Here is a 17,430-nt window from a genome sequence, read left to right as displayed (position 1 = left end):
AAATTTACCACTGTTGTATTAATTTAAAAAACTAAACCAAGTAAGTCAAAGATGCTTTCATGAATTCTGAAGAAGGAATAAAGAGTCCATATTATTTTATTTTCAACATATGGCACCTCATACTACCATTATTGGAAATGATAGCATTAAGAAGCTGAAATTGCCTAATTTTCACTAAAAATGACGTAAAAGATTTGTAAGATTGCTTTTTTTTTTCTTAAAGGAAAATTGTATTGGCAACTTGGCATGCTTTTTCCATCAAGAAATTAGTCTTTCTTCAGTCCTCGTGGTGGTAGGTTATTTTTGTTTTTTTTTTAATTGAGAAGTTACATTTTTTTTTTCAAGTATAAGTGAGTATAAATGCTTTGAGAAAAAGTCTGAATTAAGAGATAATGGTGTTTCCCTGTGTTGTAACGTTCTTTGCAAACAATGCAAACTTTTATCACTATCACTGTCCTAAGATACTGACATGATCAGTATTTTCTGAAATTCTAGGCAGTGTAAAGATTCATTGCTTATCGTTTACACAAATGTTAAGCTTAGTGTTGATCGATCAGTAAGAGGTCTCTGTGACCTCCCTTGTTGTGCAGAACAGTTGATTATACCCCTGGATGAAAAAGTATTCTGTCGATTGTTAAGTATGTTAACAGAAACTGAAGAGGAATTGTGGTTCCCTTAAAGGCCGACTAGCAGCATCAGAGTTGATAGAACCATTATGTGTTCTCTATCCAATAAGCGTTTTGTGGGGGTTTTTTTTTTGTCTATAATATTCCTCATTATCTTTTGTCTTTATTCAGTTGGTTTTCTGTGATAATCTTGATGTTTTGTTACATATTTATGTTTTCTTAGGTTCCCCCCACCGTTTATATTCTTTATTGAAAATAAAACTTAGGTGAAATGTTTAACTTTCCAGGGTATCAGTGTCTCATTCACTAAGGCTTCTAGTTTTCTTTAGCAAATGTGCAGAATTACTTCCAGATCATTTACTGGGATGAAACCATCTCTTAAAGGCCATGGGATCTGTAGTGTTGTCCTCATTTTCATTTCTGATATTGGTAATTTATATCCTTAATCTGGCTAGAGATTTACCAATTTTATTAATCTTTTCACAGAACTAGGTTTTGGTTTAGTTGACTTTCTCTTGATTTCTTGTTTTTAATTTTATTGATCTCTGTTCTAATTTTTTTCTTCTGGTTGCTTTGGATTCAAGTTGATTATTTTTCTGGTTTCCTAAGGTGGAAGCTAAGATGACTGATTTTAGATCTTTTATAATACATGAATTCAGTGCTTTAAATTTACTTATGAGCACTTCTTTCACTGCATTTCACAAATTTTAATAGGTTTTATTTTAATTTTCATTTAGTTTGAAATATTTTAAAGTTTCTCTAAGATTTCTTTGCCCCATGTATTATTTAGAAGTATGTTGTTTAATCTCTAAGTATTGGGGGATTTTCCAGCTATCTATTACTAATTTCTTGTATAATTTTATTGTGGTCTGAGAGTAGATACTGTATGATTGATTTTTTTTTTTTATTTGTTAAGGTGTGTTTTATGGCCCAGAATGTGGTCCATCCTGGTCAGTGTTCTGTGTGAGCTTGAAAAGAATGCGTATTCTGTTGCTTTTGGGTGAAGTAGTCTACAGATGTTAATTATATCCAGTTGATTGGTGGTGGTGCTGATGTCAACTATGCCCTTGCTGATTTTCTGTATGTTGGATCAGTCCATTCTCATGGAGTGTTGAAGTCTCCAACTATAGTAGATTACTTACTTCTCTGTGATTATGTCAGTTTTGCCTCACCTCATGTAGTTTGATGCTCTATTGTTTACAATTGTTATGTGTTCTTGGAGAATTGACCCCTTTATCTTTATGGAATGCCCTTCTTCCTGATAACTTCTTCGTGAGATTTAGGTCTTTGGTCCAATTTTTAATTTGGGTTTTCTTACTAAGGCTTTTTTGTGGAGAGGGGAAGTAATTAGGTTTATTTATTATTTAAAAAAATTTTTTTGATGGAGGTACTGGGGATTGAACCCAGGGCCTTGTATGCATGCTAAGCTAGCAGTCTACCACTGAGCTATACCTGCCCCCCTGCTGTTGAGTTTGGAAAGTTTTTTGTATATTTTGAATAACAGTCCTTTATCAGATGTGTCTTTTAGAAATATTTTCTTCAGGTATGTGGTTTGGCTTCTCATTCTCTTGTTATCCATTTATTTTTAATCACTATATGTCTTTATATTTATACTTAAAATTAGACAACATATAATTAAGGCTTGTTTTTTGATCCATCTGACAATCTGTCTTACACATGTTGCATTTAGACCATTGATGTTTGAAGTGATCATTGACATAGCTGGATTTATATTTACCATGTTTCTACCTTTTATAATTGTTGCCCTTGTTCTTTTTTTTTTTTTAAACTTTCTTTTTTTGTTAGTTTATTTTCCTATTTTTTAAATTAAGCTTGCCCCTGTTCTTCCTGTTTTTGTCTTCCACTTTTTTCCTGCCTTTTTGGTTTTAACTGAGCTTTATATATGATTGTGTTTTTTTTTTCCTCTCTTTCTTAGCATTTGTTAGAATTTAAAAAAAAAACTTTTTAGTGGTTGCCCTAGAGTTTGTGATATACATTTACAACTAATCCAAGTTCACTTTCAAATGACAATATACCCTTCATGGGTAGTATTGAGTACTTTATAATAACAAAATAATCCTAATTCTTCCCTCCAGTTCCTTGTATCATTGCAGTCATTCATTTTACTTATTCAGAAGCATGTAAATACAGAAGCATGCATAGTTACAGTGTTGCTGTTATCTTTTAAACAAACTGTTGTCTGTTAGATCAATTAAAATTTTCTTCTTTGCTGTTCCTTACTATGTGTAGATCCGTTTCTGACTTGTATCATTTTCCTTCTCTCTGAAGAACTTGTTTTTACCGTTTCTTGCAAGGACAGTTCTGCTGGCAACAAATTCCCTCAACTTTTGTTTGAGTCTATTTCTCTTTCACTTTTGAAAGATAATTTTGCAGGGTATAGACTTCTAGGTCAGTGGTGTGCTTTCTCTCAACATCGTAAATATTTCACTCCACTCTCTTGCTTGTATGGTTTCTGGGAAGTCGGATGTAATTCTTACCTCTCTGTTCTTCTATAGGTAAGGTGTTTTTTTCCCTTTGACTTTTTTCAGGATTTTTTAATCTTTGATTTTCTGTAGTTTGAAAATGATATGCCTAGGTGAAAGTTTTTGGCATTTATCCTGCTTGGTGTCCACCTGCTTTTCCTGGTGTCTGACATTAACTTGAAGAAATTGTCAGTCATTACTGTCTCACGTTTTTCCTGTATGTCTTCTGATATTCCTATTATGTGTGTGTTATTCTGTTTGTAGTTGTCTTATAGTTCTTAGATTTCTGCCCACCCCCACCCTTGTCTTTTTCTCTTTGCATTTCAGTTTTAGAGGTTTCTGTTGAGATATCCTTAAACTAGAGATTCTTTCCTTAGCCATGTCCAGTTTATTAATAAGCCCACTGAAGGCAGTGTTTATTACAGTGTTTTTGATCTCTAGCATTTCTTTTTGAATTTTTGGTAGAATTTCCATGTCTGCTAATATTGCTTATCTATTCTTGTATATTGTCTACTTTATCCATTAGAGCCCTAAAGATACTAATTATAGTTGTTTTAAATTCCTGATCTGATAATCTCTATCATCCCTGCCATATCTGAGTCTTGTTTTGATGCTTCCTCTCTCATCAAACTGGCTTTTTTGATTTTTAGTATGTCTTGTAATTTTTTCTTGATCACTGGACATAATGTACTAGGTAAAAGGAACTGTAAAACTAGGCCTTAAATAATGTCACAAGTTGTGGGGTTATGGGAAGCATCCTATAGTCTGATTAGGCCTCAGTCTTAGTGAGCCTGTTCCTCTGGACTGAATTTTACAAATGCTTCTCTTTTTTTTTTTTTTTCCTTCCCCTAAAGTGGGACAGAATGGCTGGAGTGGGCTGGAGTTGGATATTTCCTTTCTTACTTGTTGGTTAGGCTCTGATAAGACCCCTGTAAATAAGGTTAGTTTCTCCTAAGGGCAGAACTTTTTTTTAAGAACAGGATGCCCTGGCATATTTGAAAATGGTTCCTTTTCCTCTCCCCCTACCAGAAGCATGAAGGGATTTTCCTCCATTATTCACTGTGAGAAGCTGATATTTATCTAGGAGATAAAATTCACAAGTGTAGGGGCCTACCAATTACTGGGCTCCCTAGAATCTTAAACTCAGTTGTCCACACTGAGCCTCTGGGAATTTCTGTTACAGTTCAGGTTTCCTTACCCTGGCATTTGTTCCTGCAGAGGTTTCTGCTCCTTGTAAGTTGTGATTCTCTGTCCTCACCATTGAGGGCACCAATTTGCCCTGTGACATCTTTTAAGGATCTAAGAATAGTTGTTGATTTTTTTTTCCATTTTGTTCCGTTTTTTACTTCTTGTTAGGATAAAATGGCAACTTCCAAGCATCTTACATGCCGGACCAGAAACCAGAAGTCTTGGATCAACCTGAAATGTGGATTTTCTGGTTCTTGGTCATGGAAATGAAAGTGACCTCTGACTTAACTGGAAATGTGCTTATGCTTCCTGGTGGCATGTTGGATGTTTCAGTAATGTAAATATTAGTTACCAACTTCGGTAGAATTAATATGAAAATGTAGATTTGAGTAATAAAGAGCAAATGCTTAGTATGTTCCCCAAGTACATTATCTGAAGATCTGGTATAGGGAAAAATTAATCAGTCTTATTAGAGTCTGACTATCTGTATATAAGGTTGCATTCTGAGAAAGTGATCAGAAATAACTTACTCTCAACAGTTTACCTTTCCCAAAGATGCAGACTTAGTGTTAGGATACTTTTGGTACGTCAACAACTCTTCCTAAATGACATTTGCTTACATTAGCTTAATTTTTTTTTATTGGAGGTGCTGGGGATTGAACCCAGGACCTTGTGCATGTAACATGCATGTGCTCTCCACTGAGCTATTACCCCTGCCCCCATATTAGTTTAATTTTAAGGAAAATGTTAAGAGTTGAAGTACTAGCTTTACATTCTTAATCTCTTTAAGGTAATCTAAATATTTTACTTTAAAGACTACATTAATATAAACATGGAATTGATTAGGACTTGGCTGTAAAATTTACTCCTGAGAATTATTTAAACTCAAGCATATACTTGATAAATTTCTTTTAGCATATACATTGTGATACTGTATTCAGGTGCCTAACTTGAAGTTACCACTACTGTTCAGTTACTTGGCTGCTTTTGTTTCTTACTGTGTGTTACTTTTGGACAAATAGCCCTTTATCTTAACAGTTATTTCCACAAACTATATAAAATGTTTAAGTGGTTTATATTCTAGTGAAAAAGATTATGAGAAGTCAATTGCAAAAGCAATCATCTGGAGTCAGATAAGGAATAATAAAGGCAACTGTATGAACTAGTAGATGCCTGCAAGGTCCTGTGTTTTAGAGGGCAGTGGAGTCTCTTGACCTTGTTTAGGATTTCTGCACTGTTCTCATGGTATGTTTTCAACTTTAATGGGCATGTAAGCACACACCTGGTGTTGTGGGGCTTAACACTGCCATCTGCAGGCAGGGAGCTGGCTCTCAGGAAATGACCAGTACTTTGATGGCAGGAGTTCTCTTTTTAGGCTGGGTTGAGTGTCATTCAGCTAATAGGGATGTATTAAGCACAGACTGAGCAAGGTCTGCCTTTCTGGATAGCTTTAAAGAGATGAGGTATGATGGTTTTTTAAAAAAAGAAAGGGTGCTCAACAATAGAAAACTCAATTTTAAACTTAATTTGGGTTCCAAAGATATACAGATAGTAAGCACAGAGATGCACAGCATCATTAGCCATCAGGGAAATGCAGATCAAAACCACAGTGAGATGCGACTTCACACTAGGATAGCTGTAATAAAAAAGATAAACTGTTGGTGATGATGTAGAGAAATTGGAACCACCATACATTGCTTTTTGAGAATGCAAAATAGTGCAACTGCCTCGGATAATAGTCTGTAGTTCCTTGGGGGTGGGGTATGGCTGAATTGGTAGAATGGTTGCTTAGCATGCATGAGGTTCTGGGTTCAATCCCCAGTACCTCCATCAAAAAAAAAAAAAAGAAAAAGGAAATAAACCTAATTACCTCCCCACCACCACCACCAAAAAAAAAAAGTCTGTAGTTCCTCAAAGTTAGACATTTGCCAAATGATCTAGCAATTCCACTCCTAGATATATGCCCAAGAGAAATGAAAACATGTCCACTTAAACACTGGAACACAAATGTATAGCATTATTCATAGAAGCCAAGTAGTGGAAGAATCCACATGTCCATCAACTGATGAATAGATAAATGTGCTATGTCCATAGAATGGAATATTCATTATAAAAAGGAATGGAGTACTGATAAATATTACAACACGGAAGAATCTTAAAAACATACAAAGTGAAGCCAGTGAAAAAAGACTACATAACTATTACCCCATCATGTGAAATGTCTGGAATAGGCAAAGTCATAGAGACAAAAAGTAGGTAAGTGGTTGCCAGGAGCTGACGGGAGGGAGGATTGGGGAGTGACTGCTGATGAGCATGGGGTTTCTTTTTGAGGCCAGTCCTTGTCAATTGATTTGACACGCAATGACAAAAAGAGAGAAAAAGATCAATTTTGGATTGAAGGACCAAAGCATCATGGGACTCTTTCATTTAGGATAAAGAAAAAGGACACAAGCCAGGATGCAAAAAGCCATCTTCTTTAGGTATGTAATAAAAGGATAGTGAAAGGGGTAACATCATTCCATTATTTACAGTACTTAAAAATTCTACAGCCACAGCAGAAAACTTTGGCTTAAGATATCCAGAATACCATACTTAACCCTGTTTTGGGAGGAAGGTCAGCTATATTTCTAAATGATTTTACCCCTGGATAGGTAACACTATTTCTCCAAACTATTCCACAGGGAAAATAAAGTTTATACGCAGTAAATTATTTTAAAATTATGTATACTCTTCTTCTAGTATAAGAAAGCCAGCTAAATAAAGCCTATCCAATTCCCGGCTGAACCGTTTTCAACTATGAAAGAACACAAATGAGATGAAACCAGCAAAAATGACAACTAGGAATACATCAATATATTAAGAAGATGTACATTAGCAACACTCTAGGATAACATCATTAAAGAGTTACTGGGTAAAATGGATCGTATTATATAAAACCTTGGACCAACACAAAATGGACAGAAGATAGAGATGAATGATTCCATTTGTTTTGAGTGAAGTTTCTGAAGGAAATTGAAAATAGTCACCACCCAGTAAAATTCTTGAAAATTAGAAACAACTGACTTTAGTTTCCAGAATTTTAAGCAACATCACATTATAGCCAGAAATTATTTGCTAGTGAAATATGAACTAAGGTGTGTATCTGTAGTGGTAACTGTGCAATAATTAACAGGATAATGTGTTCTAAATATTCTTCGTAATTTATAATCAATATAAAATTTTGAAATGTTAACTCCTATAGCAAGAACCTGTAACATAAAATGTGGCTCACCAAAGTTGCTAGACTTTCCATACTTTATTAAAATTAAATGTACTAAAAAATCCAGATGTAATAGAAAAATTCCATCACAAAGATGTTTTTAAAACTCTTAAATATTTCTGAATAACACATTATTCTAACTCATATACAAGGCAATTTGGGTATATTATTTATGCAATTTTCTTAGTGTTCCCTACCTTTGGACTAATATGAACATATCTGTATACTAGAGACTTGACCAGAATATATGGCACTTCACAAGAATATTCTATATTCTAATATTCTGACGTGCCTATATACAATCTGATCACATTGTTTAGTCAACAAATACCAAATTTAATGAACCAGGATGTGGAATGTTTGATAAGTGTTTATAGTTTTTCTGACCAGAACTCAATCTAGCTAGCCACGGTGTTAATATAGGAAGTGTATATTTTTTCTCACGGGCATGAGGCTGTCTTGTTAGTTTTTTCTTTTGTTTCTCTTCTTTTTGTTTTTTCTCAAGATATTGTAAAAATCCTGTCAATATGTTTGAAAGCAGACCAAAGCCAAATTTTTAAAAGGAAAAAAATATTGCAAAAGAATTAGATTCTGGCTTTAATCTATTATTTATATATTTGTAAACTAATGTTAAAATGTTCTCAAAATGCTATTTAGGAAGGCAAAATTTGGTAGCATCAATTTTTCACTCATAGTTTTTTCTAAACAAAAATCCCAAGAAACTGCCGCCTTCATTTTTTCCTTCAAGTACTTTAATATACTTCCAGGTTCAATCTAAAGTGCAGGTAAAACCCTCTCATTCTTAAAATTACTAAACTAAGAGTAAACTATATTGGATAGTGAGCAGAATATGAAAGTACAGACTTCTTTAACAAAAGAGGAAAGTTCTTGTGGTGTCAAGTTCAGAGATTAAAGAAACTGGAACAAAAGCTCTCATGAATGTGGAAAATCAGAGTTCTTGAAGTGGGTGGGCTTTTAATATCTAAGCTAGAAATTAGATGCAGAAATAAGAGGTAACATTATGGTTATCCTGAACATCAAGAAGCCAACAGCTAAAGTATTACAAATAAGGTATGGTGATTATTAAGTTAGAAAAGCTGGGTTACCATCCTAGGCTACAAACTAGTCGGTAAAACTACAATTTCTAATTTTAAAAGGAGTTTGGCTTCATATTTAATTTTTTTCTTACAGTATATAAATTATATATACAATGTTTTCCTGTAACTCAAACTATAATGCTCAAGTCTATAAAATGTTTATTCCAGAGATGCTCAAAAACTGTTACTCCCCTTCCCCCTGTTTAGAAAAACCAACAATTTCAAAAATACTTCTAGCATAGAAATCCTCCATGATTCATCCAAAGTTTCAAGCCCATATCTGTAGGCAGTTTCTCATAAAGTGATGCATTGTGCTGTATTCTCTAATATCATATGGTCAAAATACCCTGTTAATTTATGAACATTTTTCATGGGTAAGAATATCAAAGACAACAGGATCAAGTTAACTTGTGTTACTAGTCAGTTGGAAAACTAAACTGTGCTTGCATCCCCAAAGTTAAAATGAGCTGCAATAAGAATGAGAATATAAATATCTCCATTTGTACCATACAGTAAAAGTTAAAATTCTAAAAATAAGAGAATGAAAATATCTTGTGTTAATTGAAAAATGAAAGATGGCAAGCAATAGCAATTGATGATGGTATATTTTAATCTTTTGTTAAAGCAAATTTAAAGTTGTATTAAATTGCTAACTAAATTGAGGTAGAGGTAGACTCTAATGTTATTCCTTCCATGTGTCAGAACTTAGGCCTCTCACCTTAACTGGTATGCACTTCCCCCTAATTATATATACTGATTTAATTTGAAATGTGTGTTATGATATGAAAATTATAGTATCATTCAAATGATTTGTTTTAAACAATTCTTAATTACTAGCTAAAAAAATACTTAAAAAATGTACACAATAGTTCAGTGTTCTTCGTGCTAGTTACAAATAATATTTGTTTTTCCTCCAAGGGTAGTAAAAAAGGGTAGAGGAACTATACTATGCAAACATTATGAACAGTCATGGAATAAAGACACTGGAACATAACTAGTAGGATAAGAATATTTTACCTTGGTGTCTAGTTTTCCTCTGAAAGTTACACATAAGCTTTGATTCATATTAAATTTCCAACTAAAGCAGACAAATTCCATTAAACAAAAACCTACTTCCATTTTAAATCACATACAAGTGCTATGTGATCAGAGGGATGGGAAACACTAGGTAAGGCTTGGTGGGTGGTAACTTCTTCATGACTAGGTAATGGAATCACCTGTTCAACCTCTAAAGCATTTAAGTCAATGAAAACATAATCCAGACATCCATGAAAGCCACCAACGTAATTTGTGTAAGCAGGTTCACCACAAGCACTTTTCAGTTTGAAGAAATGGGTAAGAGACATGTTGCACCGTTCCTCTTCCCCATTGGAAGTCCAGTCTTCATGATCCTCTGGAATGTTGCCATTGATGACAAAATGATACATTCCTGTTGATGGAGTACTATTAAAGTCCCCACAAAATATAACTGGTATGCCAGGATACAGATCACATGAGACATGCCTAATGTGAGCCAAGGCTACTGCCATTTGAATGAGACGAATGTACCCACCTAAGAATATAAAAAGCATTGTTAAGTACTTTAAGAAAAAAACATATATACCTATACACATGTATTCTCTCTTTTTCAGATTCTTTTCCATTATAGGTTATTATAAGATACTGAGTATAGTTCCCTGTGCTATATGGCCGGTCCTTGTTTATCTAATGTTAAGTACATTTTAAAGTTGCCTTTAAGTTAAGAAAAGAAGAAAGAAATTTTAAAACTCACTAACTACACTATCTGGGTGAGATTCAAGATGCATATTTGTGTGGTGGGGAGGAGTTGGATGAAGGTGGTCAGAAGTTAAAACCTCCAGTTGTAAGATGATAACAGTACTGGGGATGTAACACACAACATGACTATAGTTAACACTGCTGTGTAGTATATTTGAAAGGTGCTAAGAGGGTAAATCCCAGAAGTTCTCATCACAAGGAAAATCTTTTTTTTGGTATTTATATGAGGTGATAGATGTTAACTAAACTTATGCTAATCATTTTGCAATATATATACGTCAAGTCATTATGCTGTACACCTTAATCATGTACAGAACTGTGTCAAATATTTCTCTAAAAAACTGCAAGAAAAAAAGATGTATTTGTGTAAAACAGCTTTACTGACCTTAAGCTACCATGTTCAATTCACTTGTGAAAACCAATAAACCTACCTTTAGGATGCCAGTAGAGATGGGTATTGGCAACACATATTTTTTTAGAAGAGTCCTTTGTAGACTGAAGAACAGAAACCTAAAATAAAGTGCCAGAGTTCAGTTGCTATTTGCCCATCTGAATTTTTTTTTAAGACTGTATGACAGATTGACATTTTATTCCATATCCTTCCCTACTGATGACATGATCGAAATTATTAAATTTAACTTTTAGAATTTAATTTAATTTTTAGAATATACATGAATAGGACTTGGTGTAACACACTTTAATAATAGTCTAACATACAGAGGTAGCATGAAAAGAATACATTTTAGGTGATAATGCTAAGGTTGCAGACTGGTTTTGAGTGGGTGAGTGCAGGGTTTGGAGTCAGGCTAGGTTTGAATACTAACTACCATTTACAGCAGTGTCACCTGCAGAGAGTCCACACGTCCCCGCCCCCCCAAATCAGCTTCATCATTAGTAAAAAACAGACAGTATTTACCTCAAGGAGGGCAATTGTGTGGACACAGATGAGCTTACTCAGAGGTGCATGAAGCACAGTAGGTGCTCAAAAAATGGTTGCTATTATTCTTAGTATGAACAAAACCAATTACCTAAAAACTCTGGACAGAGTTTTAGAATATTATCTATAAAATGGGAACAGCAGGATTACTATGAAATTCAAATAATAGCGAATATTTATGTAGCACTTTGTAAAGCATGCCAGACACCTAAATTTTCTTTAAAATGTGTCATAACAGTGCTTGGCAAGTAGTAAGAAATTATTAGCTATTACTATTTTTCTTGTATTTAGCTAAACACACTAAATTGTAAGCACTATGAAAAGTTCCTGTTTGTCTTGTTCAAGGCAGCCTGTATTTTGTCTGGTGCACTATAGGTACTCAAGAATTATTTGCTCAATGAATGGATGAATTAATAAGGAAGGAAAGAAGGATAAACTATGTGCTGAAGATGCAGGAGCAAACACATTTCAGTAAAATCTGAACTGTTTTCGTCTCAATTATAAGCACCATCCATCCAACCCCCCGCCGCTCCCTTTCCAGGGCCCTAAAAATGGACGAGTATGTAAGGAGACTGGCGGATTTACTTTACCTGAAGGACAGAAGATCTCTGGAGCACCCTCTCTTGCGCTGATGGGTACAGAACTAGTTTCTCCAGCAGTTCTTTGTGAAGTGGGTCGGACTGCAGGGCTTCATGAAAAGCAATGTCATGCTGGCTAAGGAGGCTGAATTTAGACCTTCGGTAGAAAGTGGCCAGGCCTTCGTGCTGCTTGATTCGAAACACGCCCTCCAACCCAAAGGCCTCGAGGGCTGGCACCAAGCTGTCTGTAAACACGTTGCGGTCAACTTCCTGTAAACAGATGAGGTCGGCGTTGTAGCCCGTTAGTTCCTTTTGGATAAGGTTCTGGCGGTAGTCGAGTTCCAGGGCGTAAGGGGCACAGTACGGGTACAGGACTGTCCGCGAGAACTCAGTCTGGGCGTAGGTGTCGGCCAGAATGTTGTAAGAGACAGTGCGGATGAGAGAGTCGTCCGTTACCTTCTTGGTGTAGAGATGCCGGTGGTCAAAGGTGCAGGTGCCGGGCCCGGCCTCCACTGGACACCCACTTTCCAACTCCCGGCTTGGGCCGAAGCGCTGCCCATTGCCTGGGGTGCAATGAAGCTTGAGCCGTAGCCCGATGTCAGCATTGGACGGGGTGTAGACGCGCTCGTCCACACCAGTCTCTGTCCAACCGTGAGAGGGCGAAGTGGGAGACAATGACGAGGGGCCTCCGCTCTCTGGCTCCGCTGTTCTGGGTTTGGTTTCCCTGTACCAGCGGAAGAGGGAGCCGGAAGGATCCCCAAACTCGACGCCGAGCTTGGGGCACACTGGGAAGCCGGCCATGATGTAGCGCGGCAACTGCAGCTCGGTGAAGGCTGGCGGGTTGCGTTCCACCTTGTACTTGACATCCCCGATCTGCAGCACAGCACCGTCCTGCCAGGCGTCCACATTGAGCACGTCTTCAGCCACTGCCTCCTCCCGGTAGTACAGCTTCACCACAGGTTCGCTGGCCGCAGCCGGCTCGGGCCCAGGCCCCGCGCAGGCCCCGCCACCACTTGCGTTTGGCCGGTTCTTTTTGCTCTTCTTGGCGGCAGCTGCCTTAGCGTGGCCTTTGAGGGCATTGGTAGCGATCCGGTTGAGAGCCCGACCCAGCGGCTCGCTCTGGTCGCGCTGCATGTTCTTGTGGCTGCCGTCAGCCAGCGCGAACGACAGGCTTAGCTTAGGCTCCGAGGGCACACAGCGCACTACAGCGCGCTCCATCGCGCCCGCCGCGGTCTCAGTTGCCGCCTCGGCCCGACTGTGCCGCTCCACCGCCGTGCGGACCCCACGAAGCGCGGCGCGGGCGCCTGGGAGCCTCCACATGAACCTGGTGGCCCAGGGGCTGACGAGACCGGCAGCAGAACGGCCGCTAAGCGTCAGGCAGAGACAGAGAACCAGCAGCCGCCGGTTCCGGGACCCATTGAGCCCGGCAACTTCCGGCCGGCGAGGAGAGGGTGCACGGTACTCCAGCGTGCAGTTTCGTCAGGCCCGTCACCCGCTCCTTTTTCCCATAGCCATGTCTGTCTGTAATCCCTTCCAGCTTAATTTTTATATTCAACTCAAGTAATCAGGCGGGAAAAGTGAAGAAAGTAGAAAATATAGAGGTTCCAGAGGGAAATATTAGAGTACATGGTTTTAACGAAAATGCAGTTAGCGGGAGGAAGAGTAGGTGCGCTCAAACCGGAAGTGGCTGAGGTAGTGTCAAGGGTTTCGCTTCCCCGAAAGAGGCCGGCCCTTTGCCTGGATTCTAGCCGCCTGCTTTCTCGCGCCGCTTTAGGTGCCCTGCGCGAGTTCGTAGGGAACTCCACCCAGTTTGCTAGCTTGGTTTTGGGCGTGAAAGTGTTGTTCAGTTCCTCTTCACAAGATTCCTGACTCTGCTTGCCCTCTTCTGAGGTGTGGTGGGTTCGCCTCAGGCCAGCCAGCGCCGAGCGCGGAGCGGAGCCTTTGTGGTAGTTAATAACAACTAACGATATATAATAACTCCCATTTAGTGAGCGAAGACTACTAAAAATGTCATGTACAGATGTGAGGTCCAGAGAGAGTGTTACCTGCTCAAGGCCAGACATTGCTGAATGAATGACAGGATACAGAATAGCCAGTGGGTAAGAGAAAATGAAAAGTGTTGCTTCTCTGAAAACAAAGAAAGTGAAGAACGTATTTCAAGAAAGAGTGCTTTTGTGTTAAGTGTAATTAATATTTTGTGATTAACTGAAGGAAAAAAAGACCCCTAAGATTCAAAGAACAAATTGAGAAGTGGCTTCTCGCTACAAATGATATATTTGTGTTCACTCTCCCTTATCCTACAACTGTACTGTTTACTGGGTATTTAATAAGAAGCCATACCTTTCCCCCTGGCTTACAATGAGGAAAATAAGCCTTTTCTAAAAGAAGGATGATTTGGGGGTGGGGGTGGTAATTAGGTTTATTTATTTTTAGAGGAGGTACTGGGGATTGAACTCAGGTCCTCCTACATGCTAAGCTTGCGCTCTACCACTTGGGCTATTCCCTCCCCCTAAAGGATGAATTTTGCAGTCATTTGAAATTTATATTCCTGTCCTCCCCTCTCCCTTCACAGTGAACATTTAACAAGCATGCTGATGACATATATATATGTAATCTGTGGCTACAGTGTAGGGATAAAAATCATTACATTATATCAATTGACCTAAGAAAGGAAGAAAATAAGGCTCAGCACTCCAGTTTATAGTATCACATTAGCAAACATAATTTTTGCTATGGCATTTTTCTTACGCCCAGCATTTTCCTTCATGTAACTTTGCAGAACTCAATCAATCTTAAGTCAGCCTACTTAAAGAAAGATAAAAGTCCTGTTAGAAAATGACTTTCTTTCAAGTAAGCTGATTTAACTCTAGCAGAGTCTTAATCCTGGTTTTGAGACAGATGCCTTGAAATGTACTTTCTTTTAGGTTTTTTAATATATATATTTAAATTTTTTTTAGAGAGTAAAACATATTCATAGTGAAAAAAAGTAATCTTCCCACCCCTGACTCCTATGCATACACAAACATTTATGAATTTATACCCCTCCCCCCACTTTTTTACACAAATGGAAATGTAATGTACCCCTGGTTCAGTACCCTTCTCTTTTCACTATCTTTTGTCAGTTTCTTCAAGAGAAAGTGTCTATGGTTATTCCAAAAGTGTCACAACTTCTCATAGAAAGTTTAATTTGAACTCAACAGACTTGAAAATAAGACAAAATAAATTGTATATTTGAAGCTATATTTTATGAGGTTAAATTGTAGCATAATTATATATATAAATTATATTCATTATAATTATATAATTAAAATTTGAGATTGTAAGTCTGAACCAATAATACATTTTCCCTGATACCAAAAGGAGAAGCGGCTAATAGAAATAATTTTATTCATCCATTCTCAGTTCATACCAAGAAACACAAGCTAACTTTCACTAAGCAGAAGTTAAGAGTTGATGGAGTTATTCTTGTTACTTGTACATATATCTGCAGAGATTAGTGTGTGAAGATTAATTTCTTATAATTACCATTGTTTGGTTAGTAACACTGGCAGTTAACAGCATAGATCACTAATGTACCTCTATCTTTTTTAACTTAAAGTCAGCATGAAGCTATAGCACTCAGAAATTTTGAGTAGTACCTGGTGATAGCACTTGAGGGTAATCTACTTCCTCATACATTCAAATTTTAATAATTTCCATTTGCTTTTTATTTAAGGGACCAACCTCTTTTTAAAAATTATTTCTTTTAAAATTAATTTTTTCCAGTTTTATTGAGATATAATTGACATATAACATTGTATTAGCCAAGATGTACAACATATTTGATATGTGTGTATTGCCAAACGATTCCCACAGTAAGTTTAGTTAATATCCTTTACCTCACACAGTTAACAATTTTCTTTTCTTGTGATGAGAACTTTTAAGATTTAGCAACTTTCATATATACAATTCAGTATTGTTAGCTGTAGTCATCGTGCTGTACATTACATCCTTGGAACTTGTTTATGTTATAACTGGAAGTTTTTACCTTTTTGAACACTATCACACATTTCCTGCAATTCTTCCCAACAGTCTGTTTTCTGTATCTATGGATTAAATTTTTTTTAGGTTCCATATATAATGGAGATCATACAGTATTTGTCTTTGACTTATTTCACTTAGCGTAATGCCCTCAAGGTCCATCCATGTTGTCACAAATGGCAGGATTTCCTTCTTTTTTATGGTTGAATACTATTCCATTATATATCTATATTTATATTTACAACTATATCATATCTATATATATCTCACATTTTCTTTATTCATTTATCCATGAATGGACACTTACATTTAGGTTGTTTCAGTGTCTCAGCTGTTGTAATTAATGTTGCACTGAGCATGAGGCTTATGCAGGTTTCCTGGCAGGAGGAATTGGTGCCTGCCCACTGCTGGGTGGAGCTTGGTCCTAGTCTTCTAGTGGGTAGGACCCTGTCTAAGGGCATGTCTAGAGATTGTGGCTTAGTATGTCTGCTGATGGGTGGGGCTGTGTTCCCACCCAGTATGTTGTTTGGCCACCAGCTTTTATGTCCACTGGATGAGCCACAGCCACCCCCTACCTCCCCTGGAGACCCTCCAAAACCAGCAGGCAGGTCTGACCCAGGTTCCTATGAGATCACTGCCTCTGCCCTTGGACCCAGTATGAGCAAGATTCTGTGTGCGTTTCCCAAGAGAGTTAAGTCTCTTTCCCCCAGTCCTGTGGGGCTCCTGGAGTTCAGACTCGCTGGCCTTCAAAACCAGATATTCTGGGGTCTCCTCCTCCCAATGTCAGAACCCTGGGCTGAGGAGCCTCACGTGGGGCTCAGAACTCTCACTCCTGTGGGAGGGCCTCTGCAACTTAATGATTCTTCAGCTTGTGGGCCGCCCACCCTGGGGGTATAGGGCCTGATTATATCACGAGCACATCCCCTCCTACTGTCCTGCTGTGGTTCCTTCTTTATGTTTCCAGTTGAAGATCTTTTTTGCTAGGTTCCAGTCTTTTTTTTTCAGTGGTTGTTTAGCAGTCAGTTGTGGTTTTGTTGTAGTTGTGAAGAGAGAAGAGCTCATGGTCCTACTACTCTGCCATCTTGACCAGAAATCCCAGAATATAAAGAACTTTTACAGTGCAGTGATAGAAAGCTGAATAATCCAACTTAAAAGTGGATAAAAGATTTAAATAGACAGTTATCAAAAAAGAAGATATGTTAATAGATAATAAGCACATGAAAAGATATTCAGTGTTATTTGTATTTAGATAAACGCAAAGTAAAGCCGCAATGAGATACCACTATATGCCCATTAGAATAGCTGTAATAAAAAAGATAGACAATACCAAGTCTTGGCAAGGATGTGGAGAAATTGGAACCCTTCTATTTTGCTTGAAGGAATGTAAAATCTAGCCACTGGAAAACAGTTTGACAGTTTCTTAGAAGGTTAAACAGACTTACCATTCATCCCAGCAGTTCCCACCA

The 17,430-nt window shown here is 37.5% G+C and overlaps 1 protein-coding gene across 1 annotated transcript; it reads right to left on the bottom strand.

The window, feature by feature from the left end:
- Positions 1-9,651: 9,651 nt before the first annotated feature.
- Positions 9,652-13,536, bottom strand: PDE12 (phosphodiesterase 12). The gene is made up of 3 exons (XM_006196436.4): positions 11,957-13,536; positions 10,861-10,939; positions 9,652-10,205 (listed from the first exon to the last, which is right to left on the bottom strand). Exons 1-3 carry the CDS (start codon positions 13,262-13,264, stop codon positions 9,763-9,765), a joined length of 1,830 nt encoding a protein of 609 aa, XP_006196498.1. The 5' UTR covers positions 13,265-13,536; the 3' UTR covers positions 9,652-9,762.
- Positions 13,537-17,430: the final 3,894 nt, after the last annotated feature.

This window comes from Vicugna pacos, chromosome 17 (assembly GCF_048564905.1).
Source record: "Vicugna pacos chromosome 17, VicPac4, whole genome shotgun sequence".
Classification (NCBI taxonomy): Eukaryota; Metazoa; Chordata; class Mammalia; order Artiodactyla; family Camelidae; genus Vicugna; species Vicugna pacos.
Note: the sequence above shows the minus strand (reverse complement) of the source record. Positions and strands in the feature narration are given on the sequence as shown.

Excerpts from the sequence above, each read along its gene's own strand:
- PDE12 (XM_006196436.4), bottom strand. The coding sequence starts at position 13,264 with ATGTGGAGGCTCCCAGGCGCCCGCGCCGCGCTTCGTGGGGTCCGCACG. Across the intron at positions 10,940-11,956 it reads AGAGATCTTCTGTCCTTCAG|GTTTCTGTTCTTCAGTCTAC; the intron begins GTAAAGTAAATC and ends ACTTTATTTTAG. Across the intron at positions 10,206-10,860 it reads TCTCTACTGGCATCCTAAAG|GTGGGTACATTCGTCTCATT; the intron begins GTAGGTTTATTG and ends TTATATTCTTAG.